Source organism: Epinephelus lanceolatus, chromosome 19 (genome assembly GCF_041903045.1).
Source record: "Epinephelus lanceolatus isolate andai-2023 chromosome 19, ASM4190304v1, whole genome shotgun sequence".
In the NCBI taxonomy this organism is placed as follows: domain Eukaryota; kingdom Metazoa; phylum Chordata; class Actinopteri; order Perciformes; family Serranidae; genus Epinephelus; species Epinephelus lanceolatus.
Window position 1 is genome coordinate 29605461 of NC_135752.1, and position 13478 is coordinate 29618938.

General features: G+C 40.9%; 1 protein-coding gene across 5 annotated transcripts in view; it reads left to right on the forward strand.

The window, feature by feature from the left end:
• The window catches only part of cacna1bb (calcium channel, voltage-dependent, N type, alpha 1B subunit, b), a 250495-nt gene that overhangs the window by 212732 nt on the left and 24285 nt on the right, over window positions 1–13478 (forward strand). For 3 of the 5 annotated variants that reach the window (XM_033647132.2, XM_078162191.1, XM_078162192.1), the window contains 4 exons: window positions 995–1086; window positions 1187–1337; window positions 2995–3122; window positions 8221–8317. In XM_033647132.2, the coding sequence (XP_033503023.2) occupies window positions 995–1086; window positions 1187–1337; window positions 2995–3122; window positions 8221–8317 (468 nt within the window). Of the gene's footprint in view, window positions 1–994; window positions 1087–1186; window positions 1338–2994; window positions 3123–5893; window positions 5991–8220; window positions 8318–13478 lie in introns of all 5 variants that reach the window. The other 2 variants (XM_078162190.1, XM_033647135.2) reach the window with 1 other exon arrangement.

Consider the following 13478-nt stretch of genomic DNA (forward strand, 5'->3'; position numbering starts at 1 on the left):
TTACAAGCTGTTGTTTATTTTGTCTGCTGTTTACACGGCCAACGATTTCTAAAAATGGCGATGCTGGAGCTCCATTGGCTGTGTTCGACCAATCAATTTACACTACCTCTTGTGCTGAACGAGTACCTGCTCCGAAATAGGAGCTGGTTTTGTGAACTTTGAAAAAGTTCCTCTTTTTTAGTTTTGTGACTACTGCTTTTATTGGACAACATACTGTATTATGCCTGATTGTCATTTGACAGTGTCTGGGTGAGCTCAAACATCATCCGTGAACACAAACTGAGATCTTCTGTCCTCTAGAGACAGATAAAAGAGGACAATATAAACGACATCTGTAAAATATCAATCCAACACAACAGTAAAGCAGTAAACACTACTGTACAACACCACAAACATCTGCCTCTAATAGAGCTACTTCCACACATCCATGTCACAGACTCTTTAAAAAGTTAACACAATACATTTTACAAACCAAGTATGTATTGCATGGTTCTTTCCTTGGATTGCGTAAGACTGTACAGGTGTTTGATTCTGAAGTGGATTTTTGCCATTTTTTAGAGGTAGCTGATAGGAAGGATCACCGACTTGGATTGCCGGCTTTTTATTCCTCTCATAAGATTGTCACAGTGTTTATGGTGGAAAACTCAGTCACTGTTGGGTCAAGATGCCATATACAAATTTAACTGCTGTCAGAGCTCTCCTGGACCCAGCAGCCAGTGTTTATAGGCCAGCTGGATGGACATGCCCAGGGGCAAATAAATATTTGAAAAGAGACCTATGGGTTGTTTTACTGGATTCACAGTGGGACATCACAAGCTGTGGCAGTTTTCCACTCTCAGTCTCTCCCTCTATATAATTTCAATTCAAACCAATGAAGATTTATTGGTAAAGGTAGTAATAAATACATACAATTTACACAGGAATTACAGCTGTAAATATACATTTTTGTGAGAATTTTCTGTTTTTAAAAAGAAATCCTCTCCTGCTGCCTCAGGTGTTTGGAAACATCGAGCTGAACGAGGAGACCGCCATAAATCACCACAACAACTTCCAGACCTTTTTCCAGGCCCTGACTCTTCTCTTCAGGTAATCCCTCTTCCATATTCCAAATATTCTGGTACCGCACATAATCCAGTACACGCTGATAACACACTAACCCCTGCTCCTGTCACTGTGTGTGTTTCAGGAGTGCGACAGGCGAGGCGTGGCATGAGATCATGTTAGCGTGTCTCAGTAACCGGCCGTGTGATAAGCTCTCGGGAACTGCGGGGAAGGAGTGTGGAAGTGACTTTGCTTACTTCTACTTTGTCTCCTTCATCTTCCTCTGCTCCTTTCTGGTCAGTGTGAAAGAAAACAGAGGAATGCCCCATCTGGTCTCATACTGTGTTCTGATTGACAGAAATTACACGGACTGAGATCACTGCAATTAGATCATTGCAATTAATGCTCAGGAATTTTGTTTTTAGTGATCAAAAATTACCCAGATTTAAAAAACAAAACAAACAAACTTCTTTCCCTCCAGATGTTATGCCTCCCTGAACCAAAAAATTATTATGTTTCCTGTTGTGAGAAGAACCTCTTTGAAGTAAATAAGGTCTTTTTGCACCAAGCAGAGCTCAGAAAAGTCCAACAGTTACTGAAAATAAAAAGATAAATTGGAACAAATTGAAAATGGGATGTTGGATTAGTGACAAAATTCTTTAAAGTAAGATTGCAGGGGGTATTTTTAGATTTTCACCAAGATTTTTGTGTTATTTAGCATTTTGTGTGATTTGTTAATTTGATTTTCACACTTTTTTAATGATCAAAATAACTTCTACATTCAGGGATTGGTTAAGACTAAATACAGCCCAGTCGCTAGAAGAAAATGTTTGCATTCTGTGTTTCTGCAAGCCCCCAATACATTGCATTTGCATGCTTTGTACGTATCATATTAACATTTCTGAAGTGACATAATACATAAGCTGACTCTGCAACCCACTGTTTGAAACCAACAAACAGCAGCACCTTTCCTTTCTTTTGATGACCTTCTTCGCGCTTCCCAGCCACATTTGAGCCACCAAACTTTTTTTCACCAACATATCGCAGCATTTCACATTGGTGTTTGAGTCTTGGGTGGATTTATTGACACGTCCCTGTTTTTTCAGCAGTCCTTGTGCCATCAAATGTTGGTACTTTAAGCCAAAACATGATCTTTTCCTCACCATAACCAAGTGGTTTTTGTGCCCAAACCTAACCACACATTCACCACAGTGATGTTAAGACAACATATTCTTTCAGTCATTCATTTTCCGTAACTGCTTATCCTGTTGGGGGTAGCACGGCAGCTGGAGCCTATCCCAGCTGACACTGGGTGAGAGGCAGGGTACACCCTGGACAGGTCACCAGACTATCACAGGGCTGACACATAGAGACAGACAACCATTCACACTCACGTTCACACCTACGGGCAATTTAGAGTCACCAATTAACCTGCATGTCTTTGGACTGTGGGAGGAAGCCGGAGTAGCTGGAGAAAACCCACGCTGACACGGGGAGAACATGCAAACTCCGCACAGAAGGGCTCCCCCAAACCAGGGTTCGAACCCCGCACCCCTCTTACTGTAAGGCAACAATGCTAACCACTGCATCTCCCTGCTGCAGTTTCAACATATCCACTACAAAATAATGTACAAGTGTAACATTTTTTTTGGAAGTTGGATGGATTAAACCAAAAAATAAAGAAAAACAGTGAGCTGTAATTGTTGCCAACAATAGCAAAGTGGTGTCAGTGCAGTTTTAAGCAGGATTAATTTTGAAAATATGCAAGTTACATGAAGGAAATTAATCTGGATTACGGGATTCACAAAATGATCTGCCGCAAAATACAGTAGTTTGCAATTTTTGGGCTAAAACTTGAATAATCAACAAGATTTAATTATTTTTTTAGTGTAGAAACAAATATTTCTTGCCAGTGTTCTTTTTATTTTTCAAACTTACATTTTGATTCTCTAGATGCTGAACCTGTTTGTTGCTGTCATCATGGACAACTTTGAATATCTGACCAGGGACGCCTCCATCCTGGGGCCTCATCACCTTGATGAATTCATCCGCGTGTGGGCAGAGTATGACCCTGCTGCCTGGTAAGTGCTTCTGTAGAGTAGTCCCTAATGTCAGCCGGTGTTCATGCTCAAGAGACGGCTGTTTGTTTTTGGAAGAGAGGTATGCTAGGAAAAAGGGAACTCTAAGCTCCGAGTTCCAGCAGGATGACTCTGTGACGTGGAACTGGAGAAATCCCATCTTAGCAGCAGCGGGTGAATGACATTAAGCCTGAGCTCAGAGTTGGCTGAGGCTGGTGACGAGCCCCCTGTCGGCCGGACTGATGCATGTAAATCCAGCGTTCCGCTTGGCGTCCACTCAGCTCTCTTTGCCACTAAGCTGGCGGGCTCCAAATCTCCTCAGTCTGTCACTGAAAGTATTTCTATCCCTGCAGCAGGGGAATACAGGTTGATGTCAGCGCCCCCTCTGCCCCCTTTACGCTCACAGTGTTTAACTCGACTAAAGCACAATACTAGTCCTGCGTGAGACAGTGCGAGGCGTAATCTGTCTCAGATTATGTAAGGCTCATTAAGTTTTAACGAAGGCTTCGCTGGAGCCTTGTCAGTGAGTCAGGACTCCAGGAGAGGTGTGAGATGTGAAATATGAAATTGCCATCTCCTGACAGACATTACGGGGGAGGAGATATTATTTATTCCTTTGAATATAAATTAGCTGCGCTCAGAGAAGTGCCTACAGTAACATTCAACACATTTGCAACTGCTTCAACTCATTCTTGTGTCAGGTTGAAGCATGGAGTGTATTTATGGTCTTACTTGTTTTCATAGATTTATTCAAAAGGAGCAGGTTGGTTTAAAGTGATATCACTGTTTTATGTCTCTCACACATCCAAAAGTTGCTGTGTTTTCTGCTGCATGAAGGTTTTTCTAAGGAGAAGTTTACATCTTATAGTGAAAAACCTACATGTGGTGGATGTTTAAAAAATGTGATTCCAGTCATTTTAAACTTGATATACTTCCCGTAAAACTTCAATTAAGCGCCCAGTCCCTTTTACTTGCCCAGTGTGGCTACACATTTTGACAAAAAAAAGGCCTGTCTCAACTAGAACTGAACTGGTTGCCAAGCAGTTATTTTTTTTTTTTTCATGGAAGTTCTTCAGGTGTATAAAAGTGGGTTGTTGGCTACCTCAAATTATGTGTCCATTCCTCGATTACCCTGTAAGATATTCATATTCCTTTAGTCCGTAAGGGTCCTCAGATCAAAAGAATCCAAAGAGTTTTTCATGAAAATGAATCCAAGTTGTGTGTATTGTTTAACAGGATAAAGTGGTGTTGTGTCGGTGTGTTGGGTGCCGTACTCCTCGAGTGCCGTAACTCAATCTGATGCACATGTCTGTCAGAGCTAGATCAAATGAGTGATTCGTAATCGATATATTATCTGAAGCCTTATTTATATACAAGTCATATTCATACTGGTTTAAATAAACAATTTAATTGTATTTCCTGATCTTTGCTGAGCAACAGTTTTGTGTGAAAGGAATTAAAGTCCTGTCCCAAACATAGGCCTGTTGCTTTCAGTGATTTAAGCGAATAACAGCCTGGGCTATTACTTGAAGTTTTACAGTATCTATTCAAAAATGAATTTAACAAAAAAAAATAAAAATAAATAAATAAATAAATAAATAAGGAGAGGGCCTTCAAACAATATTTAAACCAGGGGTGTCAAACATACCGCCCGGGGCCAGAACCGGCCTACCAAAGGGTCCAGTCTGGCCCACTGGATGACCTTGCACACCTAATAGTGATGCTCTTGTGAAGGCTAAGAGGTGCCAGGTTTCAGGAGCAAGTTAAAGATGAAGTAGCTTTCTTCATGTAAAATGCTGCTTCACAGGCTTTTTCACCTCGACCAGAATACAGTTCCTTTCTTTTGTCATCTTTTTTTTAGTATTTTTTAAACAAAAAAGAGAATAATTTGGAACTGTCTGATATTTATAGGTTATATTATGCAGTGGTTTTACTGCTCCAGCCCATCTGCAATCAAATCGGACTGTATGTGGCCAGTGAACTAAAATGAATTTCGACACCCCTGATTTAAACCTTTACATTAAGAAAAAAAAGTACAAAGAATGTAATCTATGGAAGCCCTAATGGGCAAGGTGGGAAAAAATTGCAGGCAATGTTGGCCAAACATTGGAAACATAGGAGACAATATCTCCTATGTATGGGATGTCATTTCCTACATAGGTGATAAATGGTTACGCTTAATTAGGCTGTTTTGAGAGTGAGAATGCTGTGAACAAGATGTGCTTAGTGCACAACACAAAGGGCATTTAAAGTTTCGCCAAATGCAGCGTAAATAAAAAGTCTTGTAGGAGATGATTTCTTGCACATAGGAGATAAACTTCAACATTGACCAACAATGTTTTTTCTCACCTTGCCTTTCAGTGCTAATGGGGAGATAAATATGGATAATTTTTTAGTGGTCATTTCTTTCATGGTTTTTGTTTGTGTGTTTGTTGTTTGTTTTCTAAAACTGACTGCAGACCTTGGTTTTTCTAGAATCCTAGCTACAGCCCTGAGGTCATGTTGTGACGAGCAAAAAAATAATAATTGCCTGAGATTATGTGTCAGGTACTCCTTTTTGCCCTTTTCTCTCTCTAAGTAAGAAAAAAGGGAAAACTGCACTTTTTAATAGTCAAAATAAAACAACTTTATGGATCCAGAAAAAATAAAAACTATTTACGCTGCTGAGTGTTTACCTACATGTTAATGCCTGCTAACTGCTAACTGATTATTACAGACGGATGTAATCGAATAACCTGTGACCTAACCTGTTGAACATGTCTTATCTTTTACAGCGGGAGGATATGCTATCAGGATATGTACAAATTGTTGCGTTTTATCTCGCCTCCCCTGGGCCTGGGGAAGAAGTGCCCCAACAGGGTGGCTTATAAGGTTTGCACTCCCACACAGTCCTTTTGTTTTCAAAGGGACTGTGATGGTCTCGGACTGTGAATATCTGTTCTCATTCCCTGCGGCGCCAGAGAATGACCCGACTACGCATGCATATACGAACATGCATCGATCCTCCACTAACCAACTGGCAGGTAACCATGGCGAGTGCAGGAAACAATGCCGCAAGTCAGGCTCAAACAAAAGGCATCTGATGCGATGTCTAAAACATTTTTCCTGCTTCTAAACACAGGAGTGAGGAAGAGTGGGTAGTGAAGAGAGCATTGTGTGCTTTGTTTCCACTTTGGTTACTGCTAATGTCTCTTAGCATGAAGAAACAGAGGGCATCTTAAAGGAATACTCCAACGAAAATCTATCTTTAGTCTCTGAGGTAATAACTCTGGCTCTGGAAAGCGTGTAGCTGCTTCTCTGAGAAGGACGATTACTGTAGTCAGCTTGGGTTATAATGGACTCCAAACAACGAAAGAAAACATCAAAACATCCGCAGAAAATTCTCAAACTTTTCTCCCCTGTTGATCCATATGGGACCCAGACCCAGACCTGTAACTATAACGAATAAATTAGCGAGAATTATTCAGTTTTGATGCAGCATTTGTAGCACTGGTGTAGCGGGCCACAGGCTAATTGCATGCATTAAATAATCTCGTGTGAAACGAGTCAGCCAATCAAATCTGTGGATTCCTATAAGCATTTCAACTCTAGTGAGTGAGGTACACACACACGGGAGAGACATGAGAGTCGGAGAAAAGTTATTTCACATGGTGAATTCTAAAGACAGAGAGGTAGACAGTGAAAACAGAGCTCTACATGTTTATTCTTCCCACAGGGAGTTCAAAACCAGTGTTTTATCATATGTTACGAGATTGTGGCTTTTATTAAAAGCTGCAATGTGAAGCACCACTAAAAGACAAAGCAGAGAGCATCTTTGAGCAAACAGACCCACTCAAATCCAAACCTAGGGCACTGGAAAAAAAGTATATCAATCAACAAATCATTTTATACAAGGTAGAATTCCAGTGAAATGGCACTGCGTCACTGAATCATAATGCCAGTTAGACATTAAACGCCTACTGTTTATGACCTTCAGAAGAAAATATTCATTGTTTTGCATGAGCCAGTGCTCAAGCACAGCATGTGACCGGCAATACCAGTTGGGCCACGGAGCCAAAATCACTGCAGAGCCTGGTGCTCTTCTTTAAAGCTTAACACCCACTTTCCTCAGGATTTTGAGAGAAACAAATTCAGTAATGAAATAATATTAATGTGTGTATTTCTTCAATATTGTCATCACTGACCAGAAGAAATTAAGATTTGTTTTTTTAACAAAGAATGTTAAAAATTCAAAAACAGCTAAATACACCTTTCTGCAACTCTGCTGCATGTAAAGTATATGGTAGTAATCTATTGGAAAAGTTTTGGGAACATATGAAATATAAGGGTCATTGGTGGAGAGGGTGATTATTGCTGCCTTGAAGTCGGAAGGTAGAACAAGTCGGAGTAGAAGTTGAGTAGTGCTGTGATTTCAACTGATATCACGATACACAAATAAGAAAGAAAAGCTAATACTTGGTGTAGTGCTACAGCTTTCATTAATGTTGAATCATACAGCAGCCATCTTGGATTTTAAGGGTCAGGGTTAGTGAGGCTCTTCTGAATTTCTGAGTTGGAAATCTGAGCATTTCAATTGAAATTTCTGTCTGGGAACCAGGAAATTCCAACTTCCTAGTTCAAAAGAAATGCACTATATGTTGCAGGAATTTTTTAAGAAATGTCTATACACTAGGTTGTCATCAGGCTCTGCTGTGAATTCAAGCGACAAACTCTTCAGAGTCACCTTGCCACCCTCGGGGTGGTGGATGTTTGATACTGAAAAGACTTTCGGTGGAGTAAGCCTTTAAAAATGCATATCTTTCATCTAGCATCTCTGCACAGGGAATCCCCCGGAGCATCCTCCCCTCCCTCCTCCTCTGGGATCCATTCCTGAATCCTTAAATCTAACAAGGATGGCATTCCAAGTCATGATATCCTGGAAATCTTATTAACAAGGATTTCTGTGTTCTCCTCTTTTTTTCCCCCCTTTCATTCTTTTTTTGGATTTTGCCACTTTCTGTTATCATGTAACTTCCCCTGTCCCTTTAAATCCTGACACCTCCTCACCTGGGACATCTTCATTCCTCCTTCTATGGCCTCCTACCATCTTTCCCGTGGGAAGCGGCCGCATGACTTACCACGATATGTATGAGATGCTTCGAGACATGTCCCCTCCGCTAGGTTTGGGAAAGAAATGTCCGCCCCGAATCGCCTATAAGGTAGAATTACTCCTTCCTCCTCTGTTCCCGTCTCCTCTTGCAGTCACTGCTGGCTCCCTGCTTCCACCTGTCAAACATCTTCAGGCTTCTGTCAGTGTGTCGCAGTCGGTATCTTCTGACCTGCTGTTGTGTTGTTCTTTCTGTTCATCTGTGAAGCTCTGTGGCCTTGTTGTACACTCTGTTCAGCTACTGGAGGGCCATGTAACACTGATAAACAAAAACAGATCAGAGAGCGAAGCCATAATATTTGACATATCTCCACAGACTCATCTCAGTGAGCCTCTTTGAGGTCATAGTTTTGGGTTTATGGCAGTCTCTGTGCTCTCATCAACTTTGTTTCCATCAGCAGCAGCAGCAGCAGCTTTTTCCAGCAAACAAGCTCTAATAAACCTGCTGTACACTAACTGCCCAGCACCAAACTACAGACAGACAAAGTCTGTGCAAGAGCCCTTTTTATGACTTCAGGAGTGTACGTTACTCTGTGATTTGTTCATGTAAACCTTAGGATAAAAATATATATTTTTTACCTGTTATCCAGCACCAGGTTGCATCTTCATGATGTTTTTGTGATCTCACAGTTGTCTACAGTCTGCCTGAAATGATTAGATATTCACCCGAAACAAAACTCCAAAGACTGGGCCATGTCTGCCATAGATCCATGCAGTAGACAGTGGATCCAGCATAGAAGAGCAGAGTGGATTTAAAATCTCAGTCTTACCCATAGACCGTCTAAAAATAATAGACATAGCCACTGTGACATCACCCATTGGTATGTGGACTCATGTTTTGAAGCCTTTAAGACTATCGCCATCTTGGATTTTTGGAGCCAAGACTGACGTTATTTAGATGAGAGGGTGACTGTGGTGACACCTTAAGGACAGCCTGTAACTCAGAGCAGCCACGCCCTAATTATGCCTAACTTTAATCCATAATTCAAACAGGTAAATTACATAAAAATTCGCCATAAAGACCAAAACCACTTTTTGTACCAGGCTGTAAACATCTTTATTTCTGCTGGTAAGTTTGATGTAGTGACTTTTAACAAAGCCAAATGTCTAAACAAGCCACTGAGGGGCAAACTGGTGAACTTGTTCGGACGCGTGTTCTAGAATAAACCAATATCCAGTGTGGGTTATCTCTTTGAATTTGGCGATCCACTTATTCTCAATATAATATACACATGCTCTGCATAACATAGTATTCCATCAGTATTCCATTCAGCAAATTCAGTCTTCTGCGCTGACACTTCATACTTTCACGACATGCTTACATAACACGGTCAAAAACTGTTTGCTTTCCATTCAACACACCTGATTTCCATCACCTGTAGTTTACCTATATGCACTTTACCTGTTAGTGCTCCATCCTGTTTTCAGTTTAATAACTGCATGTGTATATTTATAACTACCTTGTGTTTAGATAAGGGTTAAAATAAACAAACAAAAGTTATTTTATGGCTCCAACACACCAGCCCCTAATTGTTAATGTTACATACAATATGTTACATAATTTATGCGTCTACTCAGGAGCCAAAGTAACGAAATCTCGTTTAATATGTGCACCGATGGTGTATTTGATGAATGACAATACAGCAAGTCTAAGTCTAAGTCTCTAAGTCTTAATGGCGTGAAGGCACAAACAGTTCAAATACATATTCATATAATGGAGCCAATAATCTATGTAAAAATGATTCAGCAAAACAAACATAAAATCCTCTATGGGAAAGAGGTAGCAGGTAGCTCCTGTTCAGTCAAGACTTAGGTCGTAGCTTCTCGAAGAAGACAAAGTTTGGTCACTGGTCTATCCAGTGTACTGGTTTTAGTTTGCACATGTGCAGAACGCATCAGTCCTTCCCTGTCTGGATCAGTCTTAGAACTCTTCCAAGTAACCAGGAACTCTGTGGAACCATAGCATCCACAACAAGTACAGTGTCTCCAGGAAAAAGACTTAATCTCTCTTACCGCCTTTGACGCTCCTGTAGCAAAGGCAAGTATTCTCTTATCCAACATTTCCAAAAAAAGGTCAGAGATATACTGTACTTGTCCGCTCTTCTCAAACAGTCCTGGTGGTAGGACTGGTTTTCTTTTCATTGTGAGCAGGTGATTGGGTGTGAGAACTTCTTCATCGTAGGGATCTTCCGATAACTTTGTGATGGGGTGGTCATTTAGGATGGCTTCGACCTCACACAGGACTGTATGTGTATATTTATGTCTACGTTGTGTTTAGATAAGAATAAAATACACAGGCAAAAAATCTAATATGGCTCCAACATTGGGCATTTTAACATGGGGGTATATGGCGATTGACTTGCTCTTAGAGCCAGCCTCAAGTGGCCATTCAAGGAATTGCAGTTTTTGGCACTTCGGCATTGGCTTGATTATTCAGCTCTGGAGGTTGCCGGCTGGACATTGGTTTTATTATTATATTCTGGGTACACTGCAGATATCTGTGAGGTCAAGAGAATACCTTTAAAGATGCAACCTGCTGGATAACTGGTAGGAAATTACATTATGACTTTCTGCCACATTACAGGAAGAGCCATAGAGATGGCAACGTCTGGATAAATTGCTGTGACATTTTGTTCAGACATTCCTGGTCCCCAGAGGATCAGTGCTGCTGACATTGTTGATCCCCTGATCATTCATCTAGCACCATCGTCAGGTCAAGACTTGATTTTGATTTATGACCAATTGTTTGTAGAGCTGCCACTGTCAGTTTAGAACTTACATTCCCATTAGCCTCAGTGGAAGTGATTTAGTTCAGGATCTCATCTGGTTTCGGATGCTGATCAGGAATTATTGAGGGATTTCTCAACACTGCAGGATGGGACACTTAGGAACTCTTCCCCCATCTTTAATTGGCTCCTGCACTGACTTCAGGGAAGGAGAACCTGGCACATTTATCCCATGATTATATGTGAGACTTTTAAACTGGTGAACAGGTAGTCTCTGCACCAGCTGCTTACCTCTGAGCATGCAGACTTAATGTGAATGGTTTCAGTGCACGCACAGCTGTCCAAATGAATCACATTTAAAAGCAGCCCTGCCCTTGCCCCAGTTAAAAATGTCTGGGTCTGACGTGGTCACATATCCAAATATAACTCCTGTTTTTGTGAATCGACAGAGAAAGACATGAAAACAGAGAGAGAGCAGCAATGCACTGGAGAGCAGAGCTAGCATCTCCCGCCCCCCAGTCTCTATTTTTCAACCCCTCCCACTACGTTGTTGATCGCGCTCCTTGTTAACCTCCCTGCCTAATGAACACATCTTCCCCCGAAAGTCACAGTTGTCCCTGTTACCCTCTCGTTTCCAGTTTCATTTTTTGTCTGCAGGCTGAGCTTCACTCTCTGTTTTGGATGATCTTTCTTTCACCCTCTCTCGGGATTTGTTTCCTTTCTTCTTCTTCCTTTACCTTTACTGTGTGTACCTGTGCGTGTGTGTGTCTCGATGTTTGTCTGCAAGCATGCGTCTTGTGTGCATCAGTGATTTTGATCATGTGTTTCTTTATTTGTCCGATGCTCATGGTCTGCAGCTGCAAGTCTTCTCTGTTTCTGGGAGAAAAAGCCTCCACATGCATAGATGCTTTTCTCCTCCTCCTCCTCCTCCTCCTCCTCCTGCCCCTCGCCTCTCATCTCTCCATCTCTCCATCTGTATAGTTATGCTCCCAGAGTGACTATACTTTCTCTTTTTCCTTATCTCAACTTGAAGAAAATGGGAACCATCAGCCACAAATATTTCTGATGGTTCTCGTGTTCGCCTTTCAGCTCTTAATTTTTTTTTTTTCTTCTTTTAATTAGCGGTTCTATATCCAGCACATCTCGACCACCCCGCCCGCCTCACTGTCAATGTGCTGCACTAATTCAAACATGCATGTGTCTATGAATCATTTCATAGCAGCATTGATCCAGGGGCCCTGCATGGCATGGATTTATGCTGATCAGATCATACATTGTACAATGAATGCCTGGTGATTTTAAAGTTTCATTGCCAACTGTAGAAATACCCATGTGTAAAAGAAATTAGACCTAAACAGTACACAGCTATATAGTGCTCACAGTAACTGTTTTAATTAATCAATTCATCATTTGGTCTGAACAATGTCAGAAAATAGTTCTTAAGGTGCTATTTTTGAACTGTGTGTTTTGTCCAACCAACAGTCCGAACCCAATGATATTCAGTTTGTGATAATATGAGCCAGAAACCTCACATTGGAACCTAGAAATGTTTTGATATTTTTGCTTGATAACTGACTCAAACTGTTGCTTTTTTGCCCAAATTGTTGTCAATTAGCTCTTAAACTAATTAATAAATCAAGTATTCTAAACCAGGTTTATTTATCTTGGTTCAAGTGCAATGACGAAGTTGCATTATGTAATGCCGGAAATGGAAAGGCATAATGACAGAGAATAAAAAGATGAGGTCACTGGGAACATTGATGTTTTCCTCAAGCATATCATAAAATTACAAAGACAACCTTTCAACAACTAAAATTACAATATACTGATTAAGCAACCACCGAAAATGAACTTCCATAGCCTCCACCATTTCTGTAAATGTCAGCAAACAGGTTACAACTAATGATCTCTGAGCTTAGTTAATTAGAAGTTAACTTGAAGTGAGTTAGTTAATTTCCACTTCAAGTTTGTGAATACCATGGGGTATATAACACCCATTGTTGCCGTCATTAGTGCTGTTTGCACTGTTAGCATTGTTAGCTGCTAGCACTGTTTGCTGCTGGCACTGTTGGGAGAAGGCTGCCTTCAGGGCTTTCTGCCAGAAAGAGCGCTCTTGCAAAAAGCTCTGAAGACAAAGTTCTCCCATGTGCACTGCCAGCCACCAGCTCAGCTGTCTCCACGTTTAGATCCGTGTGCAGACGACCTGAATCAGACTCTGAATCACAGAATGTGGTATACAGCTTCTCTACAAAGCCAGGGTTGTCAAAACCGAATTACAGACAGGCAGGACATGTTAAAAGATACTTTCAGATTATTTCCAAGTCTATCTTAATACTAAAATCATATGCCCTCATTTACATTAAAATCATTATTGGTTATTGTCAGTGTTGGGCAGTAACGCATTATTAGTAACGCGTTACAGTAACGGCGTTAGTTTTGGCAGTAACGAATACGCTAAGGCGTTAGTTTGTAAATTCAGTAACTCAG